At 39.6% G+C, this 24,022-nt stretch overlaps 1 protein-coding gene across 3 annotated transcripts in view; it reads right to left on the bottom strand.

Moving 5' to 3' along the window:
* ENTPD4 (ectonucleoside triphosphate diphosphohydrolase 4) overlaps window positions 1-24,022 on the bottom strand; it is a 42,040-nt gene that overhangs the window by 4,295 nt on the left and 13,723 nt on the right. For 2 of the 3 annotated variants that reach the window (XM_036239790.1, XM_036239791.1), the window contains 8 exons: window positions 23,830-23,980; window positions 23,059-23,162; window positions 13,178-13,237; window positions 12,742-12,896; window positions 10,724-10,890; window positions 6,725-7,049; window positions 1,815-1,900; window positions 482-643 (listed from right to left, as the gene is read on the bottom strand). In XM_036239790.1, coding sequence (XP_036095683.1) covers window positions 482-643; window positions 1,815-1,900; window positions 6,725-7,049; window positions 10,724-10,890; window positions 12,742-12,896; window positions 13,178-13,237; window positions 23,059-23,162; window positions 23,830-23,980 — 1,210 coding nt within the window. The remainder of the gene's footprint in view (window positions 1-481; window positions 644-1,814; window positions 1,901-6,724; window positions 7,050-10,723; window positions 10,891-12,741; window positions 12,897-13,177; window positions 13,238-23,058; window positions 23,163-23,829; window positions 23,981-24,022) is intronic. The other variant, XM_036239792.1, reaches the window with a different exon arrangement.

Below are 24,022 nucleotides of genomic sequence, written 5' to 3'. Positions count from 1 at the left end.
CACTACACTGAAACTACAGAAGGTACCATTTCTATTGCCAGACCGTGTTATTTCATGTGTTACTAAAGAATACATACGTATTACCAATTTGTTTTCTGTACTATTTTGATAAATATATTTCAATGCAATGGTTTCCTCCATAATCTATGCATTAATATTAGGCATTAAAAACAGTGTTCTGAAAAGGGCTCCAAGGCCATAAAGATTAAGAACCCAAGAGCTGACCCTCTTGTGCAGAGGTTGGGGAACTGACACTTGAGAATAATCAAGTCCTTGTGCTGCATTTGATGGGATGAGGAGGGAGGAAGGGAGAAAGGAATGGGGTGGGAAGCAAGGTCAAAGTCATTGTGTCTGCAATTCTGCCCACAACCAGCGCTAACAAGGGTGCCCCAGAGAGTCACCAACCACAGCTGTCACGATGTAGCACAACTGAAGAAAAGCATCTTGTGTTTGATCTTTGTTACCAAGTTCACATCCATACCTTAAGGGTAAGAAGCGGGTCCTGTAAAGGATTGCTCCAAGGGTCCATTGAACCTCCTTGTCATAAACTTGCAAGGCTGTCTTTAAATTTTTATAGTCGACAGGAAACGAAAAGCCCCTGTGAAACACCTCGAACATCCAGGCAGATTTGAAGCACTGATACCTAATGAACACCAAGCACAAACAGAAGTGGGACTGACTCACTTGTCAAAACAAACTGTACACAGGACAGTCTTTCCCCTGTGACCACTGTGGGTGTGAAGGCCACACCAGGCCTGTGCTCTGCTCGGCCAAACCGTCGCATGCACTTCAAGTTAATTCACTTGGCTATACCCCTTGTCCCACAACACGAAACAGTTTACCTATCAATCAACCAGCTCATGAAACTTGGTCTCAGGATAATTTAATACACTGCCATGACAGACTTTTTTCCTCTGGCATTCCAAATATCTTATTCATTCAATAAATACCAAGTAAGGCCCTGGCCAGTCTGACTCAGTGGTTACAGCGTCGGTCTGCAGACCTGAGTGTCCCAGGTTTGGTTCCCGCTAGGGGCACGTACCTCGGTTGCGGTTTGTCCCTGGCCCTGGTTGGGGTTGCAAGGGTGGCAACCAGTCAATGTGTCTCTCTCACATTGATGTTTCTCTCTCTCTTTTCCTCCCTCTCTCCCTTCCACTCTATCAGAGGATAAATGCAAAAATGTCCTTGGGTGAGGATAAAAAAATGAAACACCGAGCAAGTTCCAACTTCTTAGGACCTTAGTTTCTTTATTATAAAATGAGAAGAGAGGAGAGTCGATTTCTCTGATAGTCTATTACTCTAAATATTTATCAGAGGTTTACTTTTTGAAAAGAACTGGGCTAAACAATTTAATAAGACATAATAACAAAATAGTCAATGCATTTAAATAACTTATAATAAAAGGATTTTTGAAAGCAACAAATATCTCTAAACAAAGCAGAAATGATAAACACCACTAGAGAAACATAATGAATGCTCTGGGTATTCAGAAGGAAGGATGGAGTCTGACTGAAAGGGCAGAAGAAGACTCAAAAGGGACAGTGCCTAGCCTGACTCTGATGTCCGGGCAGGACTTCAACAGCAAAGGATGAAGAGGGGAATTCCAGGCAGAAAGAGCAGCAAAAGTGAGCAAAAATATGTTTGGAGCAATATATGTTTGGGTACAAGTATTTGTCACTCTGTTGAAAGGCCAGGATAGATGAGAACAGTGACTGACAAGGATAAACAGGCAGGCTGGGGCAGTGCGTGGGGAACCAGGGAGCAGTATAGAATGTGCTGTTTCTAACACCCTGGGCTTGCCGTCCATGACTTACTTTAGCCTGTGGAGGTCAGCGTGAGAGGCGTACAGGCCTTGGTCAAAGCGCTCCCGCAAAATCGACCACTTCGTTGCACAGTAATCCTGAAAGAAATTTTACCCAAAATAAATAATCAGTAAAGGTTTATTAAACATTTTTTCACTTAAAAAAGGGCTTACCAAATTATATTCGTAATAAGCATATCTTTCCAATTAGAACAGAGGTTTAACTTATGTGTACCAAGAAGACACACAACCACTCAGTGAATACTACTGACTCGCAGAGTGCTCGTTCTGTCTTAAAATTCTGCCAAAGTTATCGTTAAAGAGAATTTCACTGCCCACAACCAACCTCTTCGAAATGGCTGTCTCCCCGTGACTGCTTGGAGTGAAGCGGTGCTTGGCCAGTTCAGACTAAGTGGCTATGTCTGAGGTTACACAGCGCGCGGTTCTGAGAGCAGATGACTGCACAGACTTTGACGGGAGAGTGCCACCTTCTCCTGTCATTATTTGTAATCATATTAATAGCTACCATTTACTGAGCACTGTGTAAGTACCTTTTCTGAATTTAATACTTAAAATGACTCTTCAATATGGCTACTATTCTAACCTCAAGGATGAACAAACTGAGGCACAGAGAAGTTGAGAAACTTGCAACAGGGAACATGAACACCACTTGGCCTGAAGTGAGAGGGCAAGGACGGGCATCAGACACAGGAAACATCGTGAACGAAGATGACATGGCAAGTAGCACAGAGTGAGGGAAACACGGACTGGTCTGATACAATCACAGTATAAAGAGCTAGCTGGGCAAATGATGCTACAGCGTGGGGAGGACACGCTAAGGTATTTGAAATTCATCCTGGAAGGAAAAGATGCTGCAGATTTTAAATAGGAGTGCACGTGACTGCACTTGCTTTTTAAATATATCTTTATTGTTCAAAGTATTATAGATGACAGATGTCCCCCACTTTTCCCCCATTGAACCCCTCCTCCCTGCTCCCACCCCCTTCCTGCCTTCCCTGCACTATTGTCTGTGTCCATTGGTTATGCATATAAGATTATAAATTCTTTGGTTTATCTCTGCCTGCCTCCCCCCTTCCCTCTGAGGTTCCTCAGTCTAACAACCAATTTGTACTTTTTTGTTGTTGTTAATCCTCACCAGAGGATCTTTTCCCATTGATTTTTAGATAGAGTAGAAGGGAGGGAGGGAGACAGAAAGGAAAACATGGGTGAGAGAAAGACACATCAATTGGTTGCTTCCTGCACAGGGATCAAACCTGCAACCCAGGTACAGGCCCTTGACTGGGAATTGAACCCGAGACCCTCTGGTCCGAGAGCCAGTGCTCTAACCCCTGAGCCAAACCAGCCAGGGCCCAATTTGTACTTCTTAATCTCTTCACCTTTTTCACCCATCCTCCCAACCCCACCCCTAAATCTGGCAACCATCAAAAAGTTCTCTGTATCTATTGAGTCTGTTTCTGTTCTGCTTGTTCATTTGGTTTATAGATTTAATTGTTCATAGATATGCATTTATTGCCATTTTATTGTTCCTATTTTTAATCTTCAAGAAAACCCTTTGATATTTCATATAATACTGATTTGGTGGTGATGAACTCCTTTAGCTTTTTGTCTGGTAAGCTCTTTATGTCCATTGGTTCTACATGAAAGCTTTGCAGGATAAAGTAATCTTAGTGATAAGTCATTGTTTTTCATCACTTTGAATATTCCTTGCTACTCCCTTCTGGCAAGCAGTTTCTTTTGAGAAATCAGGTGACAGTCTTATGGGAGGTCCCTTGTAGGTAACCGGCTGCTTTTAAGATTCTCTTTGTCTTTAACTTTTTACATTTTGATGATGATGGGTCTTGGTGTGGACCTCTTTGAGTTAATTTTGTTTGGGACTCTCAGGGCTCCCTAGACCTGATGTCTATTTTCTTCACCAAACCAGGGAAGTGTTCTGTCAATATTTTTTTCAAATAGGTTTTCAATCTCTTGCTCTTTCTTTTCCTTCCGGCAACCTCATGATGCGAATGTTTGTATGCTTAAAGTTATCCCACAGGCTCCTTACACTATCCTAATTCTTTTTTTTTTTTTTTGCTGTTCTGATTGGGTGTTTTTTGCTTCTTTATATTCCAAATCAATGGTTTGATTCTTGGCTTCACCTACTCTAATATTTTTTTTTAATCTTCACCCAAGGACATTTTTTTTTCCATTTTTTGTTCAGATAGAGTGGGAGGAAGAGGGAGAGAGAGAAACATCGACGTAAAAGGGACACATCAAGTGGCTGCCACCCACATGACCAACCATGGCTGAGGACAAACTGCAACCGAGGCACATGACCTTAGTGGTAACCAAACCTGGGTCTCTCTGGGCCGCAGGCTGACACTCTAACTGCTGAGCCAAACCAGCAAGGAGTAATATTGATTCATTATGATTATCCTTTATTTCAGTTAATGTATCCTTCATTTCTGACTGGTCTTTTTTGTGCTCTTGAAGTCCTCACTAAGTTCCTTGAGCATCCTTATAACCAGTGTTTTGAACTCAGCATCTGTTAGAATGCTTATCTCCACTTTGTTTAGTTCTTTTCCTGGAGTTTTGTTCTGTGCTTTCATCTGGGACATGTTTCTTTGTCTTCTCATTTTGGCTGCCTCCCTGTGTTTGTTTCTATGTAGTAGGTAGAGTTGCTACGTCTCCTAGGCTTGATAGGGTGGCCTATTTAGGGTCCAGTAGCACAGCCTTCCTGAACACCCTAGCTGGGCACTCTAGGTGCATGCTTCCCAAGTGGACTGTACACCCTTCTGGTGTAATTAAGTCTTGATTGCTATTGGCATTTCAACGGGAGGAATTTACTAAGGCTGATCAGCTGTAAGGACGGGCTGTGCTCACTGACCACAGACCTCTGACTGCCTTGGAGAATCAGCTGTACAGGGGCCCACCACACACAGGAAGACTTACTTCAGCAGGGCTCTGGTACCCACTGAGTCTAACCCTTGAGTATATCCCTTTTGGAGGTGGCTGGGTCATGGTGGTTTGACATGGTCTGAAGCTGCCCACTGGGTGTGCTGGCTCTGCAGCCTCCCAGGAGATGCAGGCCAAGGTCAGACTGTGTTCTACCACGGTTCACCAGGCATAAGCTACAAAGTGATATGCAGATGGCTGCTTCTTGTGCTGGGCTTGGAAGTGTCCAGGAGAGGCCAAGCTGTAAACCAAGGCCAGCTGCTGTGAGTGCTGGGCCTGAGACCACTTATTGAGAGAGATGGGGCTCACTGAGGCCAGATGCTGCTTGTTAGATTTTAGGAAAATCCAAGCATAAGCCAAGACAGGCCATTCCTATGGTAAAGCTACTGGAAACAGCTTGGGCAGGGCCTCAGGGAATCACCAGGGCAGGGTAAACCGTGTGAGCCAGGTTGTTGGAGTCTCAGATATGGCACCCTTTTGCCAGCACTGTGGGGAAAGAGCTTACCTAAGGAACAGCAGCCTCTACCAACATGTCTTTCTAAGAGAAAGCTGCCTCTCCAACTCTTGCCCCAATGCCAAACAACGCAGTTCTTCCCCGTATGTCTCTGGTGCCTTTCAAGCTGCCTCCCCTGTGCTGGAACCCAGCAGGAGCAAGTCCGAGTAAGTCCGTGTCAGGCCCTTTAAGAGAAGTTGCCTGGGACTCTGAAGCCTCAGCCTTTCTCAGCCTCAATTGGCATTGGTTTTTACAGCCAGAAGTTATAGGGACTTCTCTTTCTGGCACTGGCACCCTGAGCTGGGAGGGCTGGGACCCCTTGCTCCTCGGAGAGGACCTTCACAGCCGAGGTGTCCCTCCTTATTTTTATCTGCCACACGTGGATGTGGGACCAGCCCTTCCTCGCCTCCACCCCTCCTACTAGTCCCGATGTGGCTTCTTCTTTAATTTTGCAGCTGTAGGACTTTCATTCAGCTCGATTTCAAGAGGTTCTGAATAATGGTTCTGTAGTTTAGTTGCAATTTTGATGTGGTTGTGGAAGGGGGCAAGTATCACGTTTGCCTAGGCTGCCATCTTGTCCGGAAGTCCTGCACTTGTATTTTGACAGAACACTCTAGGAGTGGTTGGAAGATGAATGGTAGAGGAAAACCAGATGTTAGAAGAGCAACTGGGAAACCCCTGCAACAGTGCAGGGGAGCTGACAGAGGCTTCAACTAGGGTGGCACTAGTGCAGAATGCAGGGAGGGGTTTGAGAAATAATCTATGACATCAAGTAATGTGCTTGGTCATATGGGGTGTCCAGCAGGAATAAACAAGTGACAGGAGGAAGTTTGTAACTCCTGGTTTTGGGGGATGGGAGCTGAATGGTTAGTGATGCTATTAACTGAGACCATAACAGGGACAGAGCAGGGAGAAAATGGTGGGTGTTTTTGGAGTCATGACATCTAACAGGCAGTGGGTAGGGGCAGGACTGCAGTCTCCTCTTGAGAGACAGCAGCAAATCATGAGCATGGATGAGAACATCCAAGCACTTGAAGGTCAGAAGGTCAAGAGCAGAAGTCTGGGCTCACCAAGGTTTAAGGGGTATGAAGGGGAAAACCCTTGAAAGAGCCTAGACACTGTCAGAAAGGCAGGGAGAACAAGAGAATAGATATCTTGAAAGGCTGCAAGTATTGTCAGATAATAATTCCATTGTTGCACAGTAATATAAAGGACTGTAATCTGGGAGCCACTGATGACCAGACTAGCTCATGGAATGGGGGGTAGAAGTCAGCTGACAATAAATTTCTTGCTCCTGCTGTGACTATTTCTCTCACTCGACCAAGGGAAAAGGATTCCCAATGTGCTGCCTGAGAACCTTCCATCCTCTACCTTTCCCTTCTCTTGACCTGGGCCTCCCATCGTAAAGGGAGGACATGACTTGCCCTGTCTACACCAGTCTCTCAAAGCATGCAGAAGATGCTTTCTTTGAAGGTTACCTTTGCAGCTTTAGTAAATGCAACAGCATTGTAGTCTCCTCCCATTCGTAACACATCCTCAGTGCAATAGTAGAATTCAGAAAAGCCATAGAATTCGCTGTTCTGAAAGTGAATCGGGGGCTGGTAGACCCCATTGAGGGAAGTCTGCGTCTCGTTTGTTTTGTTCATGAAAGGCTGGAGAGTCTCTCTACACAGGTCAAAGTCTCCTGTTCCCCGAAGGTACACGGTCTGCCCATTTTGTTGGATTTCGTCTTTAATGTCTAGGGGTAAACAGGGGTCCAGGTATGGAGTATCAGGAGCTAGACCAGTCTGCTTTCCCAGGAGCCTATGAGACAAAGAGAAACTTTATTATAAGACCAATAAAAAAACATTTTCTGAAGAAGTGGCTCCAAGTCAGTACTTCTCAAATGTGTTCTGTGGAAACAAGCCCTGCGAAGTGTTCTATGGAACACAGAGGGCTCCACGATAATTAGGTTAGGAAACGACATACGTGAGCCCCACTTGGAGATTCACATGCGTACGGCAGACACCTTAACAGAGTCCAGTGAAACAACTACCTGTTCAGGAACCCAAAGCTTTCCATTCCCTGCACAGCCTGGTGTCCCAGCTGCTGAGCACTCGTGGTCAGTGAGCTCCTCCCAGTCCTATGTGCACTGCTGTGGCAGGCCCACCAACTGAGCTGCTCCCAGCCACATTTTTGCCACTAGCACTTGTGATTTTTATTATATGAAGATGAAATGTGACTGAAAAAAAGTAACAAGTGAAAAATGTGTCTTGTGAAAACTAGGTTAGATGTCTTAGAAAAATATGATAAAAGTGAGTTGCCAGAAAACTGCTGTCAAATTAGGTGTTAGCAAGATTTAAAAGAGTTTAGAAAAATGAGTAAAAATCTAGATGGATTTGGTATCAAATTCTTCACAAATATCTTTAAGTCCTTGGTATTCTTTAAAGAAAGCGAAAATGATATCAAGTTGAATGGACGTAGTGAATACCAGAGAAATGATGGATGTAGCCTTAAAAAAAACCCTTTAGTCCAGAGCAAAATATTGGCAAATAAACACGTTAATTAAAATAAAATGCTTGAGGTTTGATTCCATTTTTATGATTCTGTTTTAACTGATTTAAAAATAATTAATCAACTAGTGATCCCACTGCTGCAGATAACAGCATTTCTATTGTATTACAGGCTTTGAGAAGTTCTGTAAAAAATTTTAACTTTGCTCACTGAACTGCACTATATCTTACTGCTTCCCAGTGAAATTTCCAGGCATGAAGATCTGTCATTCTGCCATGTATACTCACTGTTGGGCAACTGAGAAATAGGAAAGAGCTCCCAACACTGAAATTATATCAGTGTTCGATACCATAAAATCACAGGGACCTAAAAGGGGTTTAAATATTAGGAAAGTGCCTGATTCAACATTGAGTCACTGACAGTAAGTCAAGTTTGTTTGTTTTTTAATCCTTACCCAAGGATATTTTTTTGCATTGAATTTTAGAGAAAGTGGAAGAGAAGTGGCGGGGGAGACAGAGAGAAACATCAATGTAAGAGACACCACTCAGCTGCCTCCCGCAGGCATCCCTACTGGGGCCGGGGACCAAACCTGCAACCCGGGTACATGCCCTTGACTGGGAATCAAACCCACAACCCTTGCATGAGCCAATGCTCTATCCACTGAGCCACACCAGCCAAGGCAGTAAGTCAAGTTTTTACTTACCATGCAAATGACAAGTTGTTTATGCCTGAGATCAGGGGAATTCAAAATGTACTTGAATAAATTAAGGTCTTTGCTTGCTACTAGTTAAAAATGTTTAATTCAAAAATCATTTATCACTACTAATGGCAAAGGGATAAATATGTATTTTAAGGCTCAATTCATAACATGTAAAAAGAGATGACTACCATCTATAATGATTATAAAAGTCTGACTAGTTAAATGTATACTTCATGCTACTGTTTTGAGTTGCTTGCTCTACATCTAAATTAAGAAGTACCACTCAACTGTCCATTATACAAGTTTCTTGACATTAAAATCAATTAGTAAATATTAGGGTTGCAGAAGAAGGCATTTTCTCAAATTCTGATTCAAATATCACTTATAAAAATACTTCTAAGACCTTCATAAAAAATAAATATACCAAAATGTGCTATGTGTAATATACTACTTTAAAAAAGAAATCAAGGGGCTACCAAGCTCTTAACAATACTGTTCAATTAATGTCTGGTGTAGACAAAGGACAAGTTTTTACTGTCCTTTTTATTCATGTGTGTGAATTTCTGGAAAATGTGATACCAAATGATTCTGTCTTCTTGGTCTTCCTCAAAGTTCAGGCCTCCACAGATTTAAGATTAAATGGATCAAAGAAATATACTATCATTTATCTCTGTGAATTAGAATTTTCCCCCTTAAAATGGTTTCATCAAAACAAAGATAACAAGATAGTAACAGGATATTTTACTTAACTGTACATTTCAGATATTTTTATCCATCCAAATGGCTTTTCTGTTCTTATAAACTTCAAATAAATAATTACTATATACTTGAACGTATAAAATAAATTAAAACTGATAGAGTATTGCTTTTATTTGTTTTATGTATTTTCAACACCAGAAGTGTTCATAAACTCATTTTTAAAAATTTCACTGATGATCGCCCTGGCTAGTTTGGCTCAGCGGTTAGAGCATCGGCCCGCTGACCAATGATTCTGGTCAACAGCAAGTACCTCAGTTATGGTTCGTCCCCGGCCCTGGTCAGGTCATACAGGAGGCAACCAATTGATGTGTCTCTCTCACATAGATGTTTCTCTCCCTCTCTCTCCCTCCTACTCTATCTGATGATAAATAGCAAAAAATCCTTGGGTGAGGATTAAAAAAAAAAAAAATGAAAAAGTATCCTCAGCCCTGACCAGTTGGGCTCAGCAGTTACAGCATCAGCCTGCGGACCAGAGTCCTGGGTTCGGTTCACGCTAAGGGCACATACCATGGTAGCAGTTTGTTCCCAGCCCCGGATGGGGTTGTGTGGGTGGCAACCAGTCCATGTGACTCTCTCACATCGATGTTTCTCTCTCTCTTCCTCCTGCTCTATCTGAAGATAAATACAAAAATGTCCTCTGGTGAGGATGAAAAAACAAAAACAAAATAAAATTAAAAATTAAAAAAAAAAGTATCCTCAGATGAGAATTAAAAAAAAAAGTTTCAGCCCTGGCCAGTTTAGCTCAGCGGTTAGAGCGTCAGCCTCCGGTCCAGAGAGACCCGGGTTCGGTTCCCGCTAAGGGCACGTACCTCGGTTGCAGTTTGTCCCCGGCCCTGGATGGGTCATGCGGGTGGCAGCCACTTGATGTGTCCCTTTCATGTTGATCTCTCTCTCTCTCTCTCTCTCTCTCTCTCTCTCTCTCTCTTTCCCTCCCTCCCACCCTCCCACTCTATCTGAACAAAATATGGAAAAGTGTCCTCTGGTGAGGATTAAAAAAAAAAAGTTTCACTGATGTGTTTAAAACCACTAACTTTGACTTGTAGATGATTTCTTTCTCTTGCATAACTTCCTAGTTATTTAGTGGTCTTATCCACTAAATAAACTGCACAGGCTGGTTTTCCAGAACATCACATAATTATTACCAGTGGTAACTTTATCACACTTCCTGCAGGTGCCAGGACATCTGGCATGGCCCAGGTGCCATTTCCCAAGGGCTCTGCAATCTGAAATGCATTACCCAGGACTCAAAACTACTGTAATATCCTGAGAGTGAAATTTCTAATCCATTAGGGGAGGTGTAGGTCTGAGGGACAGCAAGCCTCCTATGGAGCTTGGTGGGATGTAGGGCTGAGGGCAGGACAGCGGTGTTCTTTCACTTCCTCTCCCAATGAAGCTGCAGAGGAATAAAAAAGCTAACAGTGCTGACAGTCTTATGCTGATTGAGGCCCTGCTTTGCCTAAATATGTTTTCTAGGAGAAGAGACCTGGATTTGAACATGACTGCTGAGCAATGAAAGGTGCTTCACCTGTTCTTTTGAACCATGTTGGAAAATATCTTGTCTTCATATCTCTGTCGAGCAGCATTGCCACCAAACCCAAGAAACGTGGCCACATAGACTCGGTACACGTGCTCAGTCTGGTGAACATCACATCCAAGGTTAAATTCAGCCAGCAAGTTCTTAGCTACTTCTTCCTGACGACATAAGGATAACAAACTTTAATATTTTAAGCAATACAAAAACAATCACCTTCTTTAAAAAGATTCTCATCTAAATGAAGCAAAAATTTCTGCTTCTGTATTTCCTTCTAAGCGTCCCTCCCAATTCAACAATTCTGACTTAAGAACTTTCAAATGCATTGCCCATTTGTGATATTATTAAATTTTTTGAAAAAGGAAGTTAGCAATATAGTTCATATCTGCTAACCTAGTAAATCTATTTATCCATATCCAGGATATCTTATGCTTTGGAAATAATCCTAAACACTGAAAAGTCTCTATATACAAAGATGTCTGTTGCAATTCTGGGACAGAAAAAGCTGATGTCATCTAAATATACAACTCCTAGGGGGGTTTATAATTTATGCTAATCAAGTTTATGAAGAAACAAACTTATGTGCTGTTAAATAAAGGACACAAAACTGCATAAACAGTAAGATTACAACAACCATATTTTTAAAAACTATAAATAGGAAAAAAAAAGAATGAAAAGAACACCAAAATGCTAACAATGATTTTTTCAGATGATGCATCCACAGGAAAATTGTAATTCTGATTTTTTAGTATTTTTTCCAAGCTTGCTTTATATATATTTTTACTTTATTTTGAAGGGAATAACATGACTTTTTACAGAGTGTAACAGTTTCTCAAGGCATGTCTAGATGGGAAGTAGGAAACACAGATTGTAATACTTGAATTTACAAAGCATTTTTCCAAGGAGTTTAATAAATGTATCACTTATTGGGCAAACACTAGGTGCCCAGCAATTGTCTTTCTCTGACTTGTCTAGCTTAATGGTCCATTCATGTTGTTGCAAATGGCAGGACACCCTTCTTCTCATGGCAGTACAATGTTTTTTATCTACTGATTGTTGATGGACATTTGGGTTGTTTCCGTATCTTGGCTATTGTAAATAATGCTGTGATAAACATATGAGTGCATATATCTTGTCAAAGTCCTATTTTCATTTCCTGTGGAAATAAAATATCTACATATCAACATAAAATTAGATATATTATATGTACTACCTCATTTAAACCATATAGTAACTATGTTAGAGGCTCTTGCATTCACATTTATAGATGGAAACCAGTTCAAAGATGTTAAATTACTTGCATAAGGTCACACAACTAGTGAGGACAGGATCATGATGCAGCCTAGGCTTGTCCAGCACTAGTCTTTTTAACTATTATGCTACGCTGGGGGAAAGTAGAGAAAACCAGGTTTTGGTATTAATTTACAGCAGAATGGAAACAGGGTGATAAAGACATGTAGCAATTCAGGAATCTATCTGGAAACCCTTCTGCAGCTTTCCACACAAGGCCACCAGCCTACTGGGAAACCACAGTGACACAGAGCACTGAAGGGATAGAGAAGACCGTAAACCAAAGTTCAGAAACATGGAAGCTGTGGATACAAACCTTAGTCCTTTACAGAAAAGCAAAGCTATCTGAGCCATTAAAAAAAGAAAAAAAAAAAGGTATTTTCCCCAACTATAACATAAGAACTCTGATGCTATTCTTTTTAAGTTTTACAATACCTGATGAGAAAATACAAACAAAATTTAAGTACATGACTGACATCATATATCAAAGAAAAACTCCAGGTAAGTTCAGAAAACAAACCAGATGACTTCAATGAACAAACACAAACAGCTTAGGGGAGGTTTGCCTTGACTTCCTCCTGTCTCCTTTCTCCTGGGTTGAGAAGAGGTACCTCAGCAAGCACAGTAAAGACGAGTTCAGACTCAGAAAACAAAACAAAAATGGATGGAAACATGTTAAATGAAACCAAATCAAAAAGAAGGAAATTTGTACAGATAATAACCTGCTGTGAGGAGGCAAAGCTTACAGTTTTGGGGACTTCGTATGCTATCTGAGTTGACACGCCTCCCATGTCGAGAATACCAGCAGTTCTTTTACGGAGAATGGCTTCACTGCTTTCACTACCAGGAATGTTAACTTCCACAATTGCCTCATCATCTGCAAAGAATGAGAACTATCCATTGGAACAGAACAAATCCAGAGAACCAGGATCTTTGCAAGACTCATCTTGTTTTCATGGTACGTTTCAAGCACGTCTAGGCAAACCCAGCCTCCTCTTCACAGCTAAAATCAAGTTGTGTGAGACAGTAGCTTTTCTCACTCTGTCCTATACACACTTAGCTGTGTCACAAAACTTAAGCTCCTTTTTCATCCTTTATACTAAATAGAAAAAGCCATACTTTCCAGTTACACAAATTAGTTGGAAACATGATACTTACCATCTTCAATATGCTCAAATCGTCCGAGGACAAAATTAATGCCGATCCAAGCATATACACCTATACAGTGCACAGGGTAAAGATAAGAACAGTTTTAAAATATTTTGCATAACTCTGATCAATGCTGTCTATACAAACATTTATTTTACTCCCTGACAACCTGTGAAAACATCATCTGAAGTAAAACATTTCTACTGATGTATTTTATCTTTTTCTAGTGGCTTTCCAACAACTCTCAACTTTAAAATTTAGTTTCATATAATTTACATAGGTTGAAAAAATAATTTCCTAAGGGCTAGTTTTCCTTAGAAATTTATAGGTTGTTTTCAAGTACTAGAGTTTTTACTTTTTAAGAAGTTAAACCTATCAAATTCAAAGTTTTACAGTTAACGTTGACTTTCATTTCCTTTATCCCCTTTCATTCATTTGCAACATCTGATTCTTTTACATTTCCCACATCCAGTCTTTACCCATTTTCATGATCACCTTGATTTAAGCTGTTAGAGATCTAATCCATCTTCCTTCCCCTACTCTTTCACTCCAACCCATTCTATTCTCCGCTACTGATCTACAGAACGAAGTCCAAACTTCAAGACCTGTCCAATTTTTTATTGAATAAATTGAACATGTAACATTATGTAAGTGTGGTGTATAGTGTGTTACTTTGATACATTTATATATGGTAATGATTGCCCTTATAATGGTATTTATATTACATAATTATAGTACAATATTATTACCTGTATTCATTATGCAGTTGAATTTAAATCTGCTGTTAAGTTGACCTGCACAGTTCACACATGTGATGTTCAAGGGTCAACTGTACTGTGCATTAGATCTCTATGGCTTATTTACTACATGTTACAAGTTTGTACCCTTAAACACCATTAATCTTACCCCTGATCCCCATCCTCTGGTAACCACCAACTTACTCTTTTACAAGTTTGACTTTCACATTCTAAAAATAAGTAATATTATACAGTAATTGTCTTTCTCTGACTTGTCTAGCTTAACATAATGTGCTAATGGTCCATTCATGTTGTTGCAAATGGCAGGACATCCTTCTTCTCATGGCAGTACAATGTTTTTTATCTACTGATTGTTGATGGACATTTGGGTTGTTTCCGTGTCTTGGCTATTGTAAATAATGCTGTGATAAACATATGAGTGCATATATCTTGTCAAAGTCCTATTTTCATTTCCTGTGGGAATAAAATATCTAGAAGTAGAACTGCTGAACCATATGGTAGACCCATTGTTAATTTTTTTTTAGGAACCTCCATATTGTTTTCCATAGTGATTAGAACAATTTACATCCCCACTACTAATGTATAATACAAGGGTTTCATTTTCAACACATGCTCAAGAGCACCTGTTCTCTCATTTTCTTTTCTTTGTCCTTCAAGATTTTTTAAAATTTTTATTGTTGAATGTATTACAGATGTTCCACATTTTTCCCCCTTTGACCCCCTCCTCCCCACTCCCACCCCCTCCTGCCTTTTCCCACACTGTTGTCTGTGTCCATTAGTTATGCATATATGCATATAAGTTCTTTGGTTTATTTCTTCCCACCACCCAAACCCCATTCCCTTTGAGGTTTGTAAGTCTAGCAACCAATTTGTACTTCTTAATCCCTTCTCCTTTTTCACCCATTCCCCCCATTCCCCCCTCCCATCTGGTAACCAACAAAATGTTCTCTGTATCTATGAGAATGTTTCTGTTCTGCCTGTTCATTTTGTTTGTAGATTCAATTGTTGATAGATATGTATTCATTGTCATTTTGTTCATTCATATTTTTTGTCTTTTTCTTCAAGAAGACCCTTCAACATTTCATATAATACTGGTTTGGTGGTGATGAACTTTAGCTTCTCCTTGTCTGGGAAACTATTTATATGGCCATAGATTCTAAATGACAGCTTTGCAGGAAAGAGTAATCTTGGTTGTAGGTTCTTGCTTTTCATCACTCTGAATATTTCTTGCCACTCCCTTCTGGCCTGCAAAGTTTCTTTTGAGAAATCAGCTGACAGCCTTATGGGAACTCCCTGGTAGGAAACTAGCTGCCTTTCTCTTGCTGCTTTTAAGAGTCTCTCTTTGTCTTGAACCTTTTGCATTTTGATGATGATGTGTCTTGGTGTGGGCCTCTTGGGGTTCATCTTGTTTGGGACTCTCTGTGCTTCCTGGACTTGTATGTCTGTTTCCTTCACCAAGTTAGGAAAGTTTTCTGCCATTATTGTTTCAAATAGGTTTTCAACTTCTTGTTCCCTCTTTTCTCCTTCTGGCACCGCCAACATGCGAATGTTGGCACGCTTGAAGCTGTCCCAGAGGCTCCTTACACTATCCTCATTTTTTTGGATTCTTTTTTCTTTTTGCTGTTCCGATTGGGTGTTTTTGGCTTCCTTATATTACAAATCGATGATTTGCTTCTTGGCTTTACCTACTCTACTATTGAATCTGTGTAAATTATTCTTTATTTCAGTTAATGCCTCCTTCATTTCTGACTGGTCCTTTTTTGTGCTCTTGAGGCCCTCACTAAGTTCACTGAGATTCTCACTAAGTTCATTGAGCATCCTTATAAGCAGTATTTTGAACTCAGCATGTTAGGTTGCTTATCTCCATTTTGCTTAGTTCTTTTCCTGGGGTTTTGTTCTGTTCTTTCATTTGGGACCTATTTCTTTGTCTCCTCATTTTGGCTGCCACCCTGTGTTTGTTTCTATGTATTACTTAATGAGAGGTATGGGGCTACCTGAGACTAGGTGCTGCTTGTCTGAAAGAATTTAGGAAAACCTGAAGCAGGATCTAAGACAGGTCAATCCTATAGTTAACCAACTGGCAATAGCTTGGGTGGGCCTGAAATTTGGGTGGGGTGGGGCGGGGCAAACAGTATGAGCCAGGTTTCTGGAGTCCCAGATATGGCGGTTCTCTGCCGCCCCAGGGAAGGGCTCACCAAAGGAACAAAGGCCTCTGACAGCATGTCTGTCCCAGAGAAAACCCCCTCTTCAGCCCTCGCTCCAAAGCCAAACAGCTCAGTTCTTCCCTGTATGTCTCTGGCGCCCCTCGAGCTGCCTCCCATCCAAGATTAGACGGAGTGAGTCCGATAAGTCCATGAACGGGCCCTTTCAGAGGAGCTGCCTGGGGCTCCAGCAGCCTCAGCCTCCCTCAGCCTCAGTTCCTGCTGGTTTTTCCAGCCAGAAGTTATGGGGATTCTCTTCCTGACACTGGAACCCTGAGTGGGGCGCCTGGTGTGGGACAGGGACCCCCCCAGTCCTCAGGGAGACTGTCCCAGGCGAAGTATTCTAAATTTTATCAGCCACACCTGGGTGTGGGACCAGCCCCTCTGCCTCCACCCCTCCTACCAGTGTCGATGCAGCTGCTTCTTTAATTTCGTAGTTGTAGGTCTTCCATTCAGCTCGATTTCAGGCGGCTTTGAATTATGGTTGTTCTGTAGTTTAATTGTAACTCTGATGTGGTTGTGGGAGGACGCGATATCACGTTTACCTATGCCGCCATCTTTACCCGAAGTCTTTTCTCTCATTTTCTTGATGACAGCCACTAAAACAGGTGTAAGGTGATGTCTCATTGTGGTTTTAATTTGCATTTCCATGATGACTAATGATACTGAGCATCTTTTCATGTGCCTGTTGGTCATTTTGATGTCATGTACGGAAAATGTGTTTCATTCTCTGCTCATTTTTCATTTGGATTGTGTGTTTTTTTTGTTATTATTATTAAGTTGTATGAGTTCTTTATATATTTTGCATATTAAACTGTTATCTGCTATACAGTTTGCAAAAATTTTCTTCCATTCTATAGGTTCCTTTTCATTCTGATTGTTTCTTTTGCGGTTAAGAAATTTTTGAGTTTGATGTAGTCCCATTTTTTGTTTGTGCTTTTGGTGTCAAGTCCAAAAAAATCATTGCCATGATGAATACTGATGAGCTTCTTCTCTAAGCTTTCCTCTAGAAATTTTATGGTATCAGGTCTTATGTTTAAGTCTTTGATACATTTTGAGTTAAATTTTGTCAGTGGTATGAGGTAGGGGTCCAATTTCACTGTTTTGCATGTGTTTCTCCAATTTCCCCAGCACCACTTGTTAAAGAGACTACAGTTCTCTCACTGGGTGTTCTTAAGTTTTCTTATTAGCTGACTACATAAGCAGGGATTATCTGGGCTCTCTATTTGGTTTCCCTGGTTCATGTGTCTATTTCTGTGACAGTACCACAGTTTTTATTACTATGGCTTTGTAGTATAGTTTGAAATACAGAAGAGTAATACCCCCAGCTTTGTTCTTTTATTCTCAGGACTGTTTTGGTTATTCGGGGTTTTGTGGTTGCACATAAATTTAAGAACTGTTCTATTTCTGTGAAGAATACCTTTGGTATTTTCATGGGGACTGTGTTGAATCTGTAGATGGCTTAGGATAGTATAAACATTTTAACAATGTAATTCTTATAATTTATGAATAAACATGTGATGTCTTTCCATTTGTTTGTTTTCTTCAGATTTCTTTCAGCAAAGTCTTGTAGTTTTTCATTGTATAGATCTTTCACTTCCTTAGCTAAATTTATTCCTAAGTATTTTTGTTTTTGATGCTATTATTTCTTTCTTAGATGCTTCATCATTAGTATAAAGGAATGCAACTGATTTCTGTATGTTGATTGTGTATCTTGCCACTTTACAGAAATTGTTAAGTCAATGATTAATTTTTTGAATTATACATATATATACAAATATATTATATACATATATAGCATCAGCATATAGTGACAATTTTAACTTTTCCTTTATAATTTGGATGCCTTCTACTTCTCTGTCTTGCCTAATTGCTCTGGCTAGGCCTTCCAGGACTATATTGTGTAAGAGTGATGAGAGCAAACATTCTTGTCTTGTTCTTAGAGAAAACACTTAATATTTTTCTCCATTGAGTATAACACTAACTGTGAGTTTGTCATATATGGCCTTTATTATGTTGAGGTATACCCAATCTGTTAAGGGTTTTTATCATAAACAAATGTATTTTGTCAAATGCTTCTTTGTGTCTGTTCATGTGATCATGTGATTTTCACCTTTCATTTTATTGATGTAATGTATTATGCATTTATTGATTTGCATATGTTGAATCCTTGTTGTCTCAGGAATAAATCCCACTTGGTCATGGTGTATCATGTGCTCTTGATATTGGTTTGCTAATATTTTGTTAAGAATTTTTGCCTCTATATTCATCAGGATATTGGTCTACAGTTTTCTTATATCCTTATCTGGTTTTATCAAGGCAATGCTTCATAGAATGAGTTTTGGAGTATTCCCTCCTCCTAGACGTTTTGGAAGAGTTTGATGAGGATTGTTGTTAATTCTTTAAATGTTTGGTAGAATTCTCCGGTGAAGCCATCTGATCCTGGAGATTTCTGTGTTGGGAATTTCTGATTCCTGATTCAATCTCTTTACTCATTACTGGTTGTTCAGATTGTTGATTTCTTACTGAATCAGTCTTGGTAGGTCGTGTGTTTCCAGATGCATATCCATTTTTTTCTAGGTATGTAATTTGTTGGCATATAATTGTTCACAGCAGTTTCTTATGATTCTATGCATTTCTGTAATACCAGTTGTAATGTCTCTCCTTTCCTTTCTAATTTTGAATCTTCTTTTTCTTAGTCTAGCTAAAGGTCTGTCAATTTTATCTTTTTATCTTTATTATTTCTTCCACTCTGTTAACTTTGGGCTTTTCTTTTTCTAGTTCCCTGAGGTGTAAAGTTAGGTTATTTGAGGTCTAATTTCTTACTATACATGCTTATTGCTACAAACTTTCCCTCAGCACTGCTTTTGCTATATCCCACAATATATGATACGTTGTATTCCATTTTCATTTGTTTCAAGATAATTATTTCCGTTTTGATTTCTTTGACCCATTGGTTGTTTAGAAGTGTTTAGTTTCTATATATTTGTAGATTTTCTCACTTTCCTCTTGATTTTTAATTTTATATCATTGTGGTCAGAAAAGATAGTTGGTATGGTTTCAATCTTTTTAAAACTTGCTAAAATTCATGTAATCTATTCTAGAGATTGTTCCATGTGCACTTGAGAATAATGTATTCAGCTGCTGTTGGCTGGAATGTTCTGTAGATGTCTGTTGGATCAATCTATTCTAACATGTGGTTTAATTCCAATGTTTTATTTTCTGTCTGGACAAACTATGCATTGCTGATAGTGGGGTACTGAAGTCCCCTACTATCATTGTATTGTTATCTATTTCTTCCTTAAGATCTCCTAACATTTCATTGCTTGGGTGTTGGGAGCATATATATTTTTGTCATAGCTTCTTGATATATTGACCCCTTTATCATTATATAATGGCCTTCTTTGTCTCTTCTTACCCTTTTCGTGGCCACACCCATCTTTTTTAGGTTTCTGCTTGCTGGGAACACTGTCTTCCATCCTTTCACTTTGAGCCTGTGTGTTTTTTGAGCTGAAACAAATCTTCTATAAGCAGCATATAGTTGGGTCTTTTTTATTTTTTAATCCATCTAGTCACTCTGTGCCTTCTTTTTAAGGTGATTACTAATATGTAAGGATTTACTACTGCCATTCTACCTTTTGTCTTCTGGTTATTTTGTTTCTCCATTGGTTCTCTATCCTATTTCTGTCTACCTTTGTAAGTTAGTGGTTTTCCATGGGGATTTGCTCACTCTCCCATTTCTGTTATCTTGTATCTCTGCTCTAGATTTTTGCTTTGTAATTGCCATAAGGTTTACATAAAACATCTCATAGATAAAATAGTCCTTTTTCGCTAACAACAAATTTATCTTCATTTGCCTATAACGGTTCCATCCTTTTACCCTTCCCTTTTATATTTTTTATGTCACTAGTTATCTCTTTTTATGCTGGGATTTTGTTACCAAGTTGTAGTAGAATAGCTACAGTTATTTTTAATGCTTTCCTTTAACCTTTATGCTATAATTGTTTGCTGTACTATTCTAAAAAATAGTGACTTTTCTAATTTTGACTATTTATCACCTTGATCAGTTCTGTGTACTTTTCTCTTTTCATTTCAGCTTAAAGAGCTTCTTTCAATATTTCTTATAAGGCAGGTCTAGTGGTTGGTGAATTCCCTCAGCTTTTGTTTGTCTGGGAAAGCCTTCATTTCTCCTTCATACCTGAAGGATAACTTTATCGGATAGAGTAATCTTGACTGGCAATTTTTATTTCTGAGTACTTTGAATATATCATCCACTCTTTTCTGGCCTGTAAAGTTTCTGCTAAGAAATCTGCTGACAGCCTAATGGGGGTTGCTTTGTAGGTTACTGTCTTTTTTTTTTCTCTGGATGCCTTTAAAATTCTTTACCATTAATTTCTGACCGTTTTAATACAATGTATCTTGGAGTAGGTATTTTTATATTGAGATAACAGGGTGTACTACTAGCTTTGTAGACTTGTATGATTCCTTTCCTAAGTTTAAGAAGCTTCAGTTACTATTTATTTGAATACATTCTCTGCTCCTTTCTCCCCCTCTTCTGATATACCCATTAATTTTATGTTGATTCTTCTAATGGAGTCCATAGTTCTTGAAGGATTTCTTCACTTTTTAAAAATCTTAGTTCTCTCTCCTCTTCCACCTGAAGCATTTTTATATTCTTATCCGCAAGCTCGCTTATTCTTTCTTCTAACTGATATGCATTATTTCCAATGCTTCATTCATCTCATTTGAGTTCTTCAGCTCCAAAATTTCCCTTTGGTTCTTTTAGAATTTCAGTCTCTTTGATAAAGCACTCCTTCAGTTTCATTAATTTTATTCTTGAGGTCATTTGTCATGCTGAGTTTTCTTGTAGCTTAATTTCTTCACAACAGCTTTTCAAAATCCTTTATCAGCCCTGGCAGGTATGGCTCAGAGGTAAGAGTATCACCCGCAGACCAAGGAGTCTCGGATTTGATTCCGGCCTAGGGCATGTACCTCGGTTGCAGTTCATCCCCAGCCCCGGTTGGGGTTGTGCAGGTGGCAACCAGTCAATGTGTCTCTCTCACGTTGATGTTTCTCTCTCTCTCCCCCTCCAGCTCTATCTGAAGATTGTTAAAAAAATATATAGATATATCTGTATCATATATATATCAATCATTGGGTGAGGATTAAAAAAATAAATAAAAATCCTTTATCAGTTTGGTTACTAATAAATTGTCATTTGCTTTTTGTGATACTGTATTAGTGTGATTTTTCATAGTGTTTGATGAAAGGTGCCTCTGCTGTGCATTTCAAGTAGTGAATACCTTTCTTATTTAGGTAAAGCTTGGTTTATTTTGATTCTAACAATTCAACAGGTTCCCAAATACTTTTTATTTTCCAGAAGGTGGTGCTATAGCACAAGTTTTTGGTTTCTCTTGCCATAGCTGAGTAGGTTGGGAAAAAGCTCAACAAAAAGTTGGTGGGGAGGGAAAAAAAGGTGGTGGCCACAGAACTAGAGAAAGTGTGTGCTTAGTACTTGGTGCTTTGCGTGTGTCCACAGATCAGAGAGAGGTATCCATGAGTGGGGTGTGTCCCAGATGTCCGTTTGTGGTCCTCTTGCAAGAATCCTGGGGCAGATAGAATGTAATGCATTCCTTCAGTTCTCTTTGCCTTCTTCCTTTTCTCTTCCCCAGTTACTGTGATGTCTTCTCAGAGTCAGCAACAGGTTTCTCCAGCTGCAGCATGCATGGCCAGGTAGACCTCCACCTCCTCTGCCAGAAAGGTCACACTGACCCATTGCCACCTCTGCCACTACTTGCCTGGCTCCACAGCCCCCTCTAGTATTCAATCCACCTACTTTCGAGTAAACAGATGAATAGATCTCTCAGGTGCTCTGGTGTGCTGTGCAGAGATGCCCTTTTATTTTTGGTTATGAATGAATGATTATAAGTCAAAGGGAGAGAAAAAAGGAATGACTTACTCTGCCAAGACCTGTCCAACTTTTACTATTATTAACACCTTTCAAAAGAGCCACAATCCAGTCAAACTAAAACATTTTTGTTCCTCCATCTATAGCTGCAGTTTTTTCAACCTAGGTTGACCTAAATACTTTCTTCTGCCTGGAATATGCTTCCTAGCCCTCTCTCAGAGCCCTACCTATACCATGCTCTGGCATGCTATATTTATAACTACCATACTTTAGGCACAAATCAAATGTCATTTTCTCCATGATGCCCTTAGCTAGGGGGAAAAAAGAGTCTCCCTCTTTTGAATTTCCATGATACTTTTTCCTTATCTTCCTTATGGTACCTAAAACTGTACCTCATAAAGCGGTTAACTGTGTATTTCATTTGCCTGTACACATAACAATGGCAATATCTGAATTTCACACAATTCTGTATTCTCTTCAGTGCCTTTCAGAGGCGGTATTTGCTAAAATGATAGATGATTTCAAAATAAATGTTTTTTGCTCTCCATTTCTAGCAAGCTATTCCCCAAATAATGTCACTAACTTGTCATTTAACTCTCAAAGGAATCATTTCTTTGAAAACAAAGCTAATATTTTCTCAGTGTATCCAAGTCAAGAATAATTTCCCCTTCCTGAGAGAAAATCAACAGAAGGCTCCAACAGCTCCAAAATTATCGTAATTCCAGAAAGCTGTATATCTCAGGCAAGGAGCACAAAACTCTTCTATTAAAATGAGTTCAAAAATTGTTTCCTAAGTGTGGTGAAGACAAATTAAGTTATTTTTTTAATGGCTTAATGTTTGGATAATAAAGTCCAAACTAGTAAGAAACTAGTTTTGCTATTTAAAAATAGTAATATTTCAAGGCTATGGTTTTCCAAATTTTAAGATATTAGGAGTATAATTTAATAAAGTATACACAGCAGGAAATGGAGGGTTTAAAGCAACAGTTTCCCAAATTTCAAGGTGAAGACCAATATACTAACCTTCTTGTTTCCCTGAAATTACTTCTGCATGAGAGTCAGAAAAGAGGAAGTCAAAATGCACAGGGATATCAGTCAGAAGATCTTCTAGGATGGCTTTCTGCTGGCTGTAAGACAATCCAAAGATGTACATATCAAAATATGATATTCTGAATTTTTGTTTTAAAAAGAGGAAAAAAAGATTGTTTATTTTAGGAAGAAATTTTTAAGAGTTGTGTGAATTATGTGATTCCTAGATATAAAACTACAAATCCTTAAACTAACAAAACAGAAAATCAGTTTTTTAAATGACAACTTTATAGTTTACTATTTACAGTCATAAACAAATATATTAAAAGATATTTGGTGAGTTCTAGTTAAGAAAATAGTTCTGGCACTATTCCAGATTTGAAGAAAATAATTTTTAATGTCTTCCTTTTGATGATGATGATGGAAGAGAAGGAATAGGAGGTAAATGAGAAGGAAAAGAAACCACCACCGCTCTGGTTGGTTTGGCTCAGTGGTTAGAGCATCAGCCTGCGGTCCAGAGAGATCTGGGTTCAGTTCCCACTAAGGTTGCAGTTTGTCCCCGGCCCTGGTTGGGTTGTGTGGGTGGCAGCCACTCGATGTGTCCCTTTCACGTCGATGTTTCTCTCTCTCTCTCCCTTCTACTCTATCTGAACAAAAAGTGGAAAAGTGTGGATTAAAAAAAAGTGAGGATTAAAAAAAAAAGATACCACCACCAACCACCACCACCATCACAGGCCCAGGCACTGCCCTTGTGCGGACAATCACCTTTCAGGAAGGATTCTCATTCCAGCTGTGCACAAAATGTAGAGAGGGGTCTCTTTGTGTTTTACCCGTGGCACATGCTCTGCAGCAAAGTTCAAGAGTGGAGAAATGTAATCACTGACTTTCTCTGGAGAGGTAGCAAATTCTGAAATGCCTACAGAAAAAAACACTTCTGTTAACAAGTAGGTATTTTAAC

Source organism: Molossus molossus, unplaced genomic scaffold (assembly GCF_014108415.1).
Source record: "Molossus molossus isolate mMolMol1 unplaced genomic scaffold, mMolMol1.p scaffold_m16_p_4, whole genome shotgun sequence".
Lineage (NCBI taxonomy): Eukaryota > Metazoa > Chordata > Mammalia > Chiroptera > Molossidae > Molossus > Molossus molossus.
Note: the sequence above shows the minus strand (reverse complement) of the source record. Positions and strands in the feature narration are given on the sequence as shown.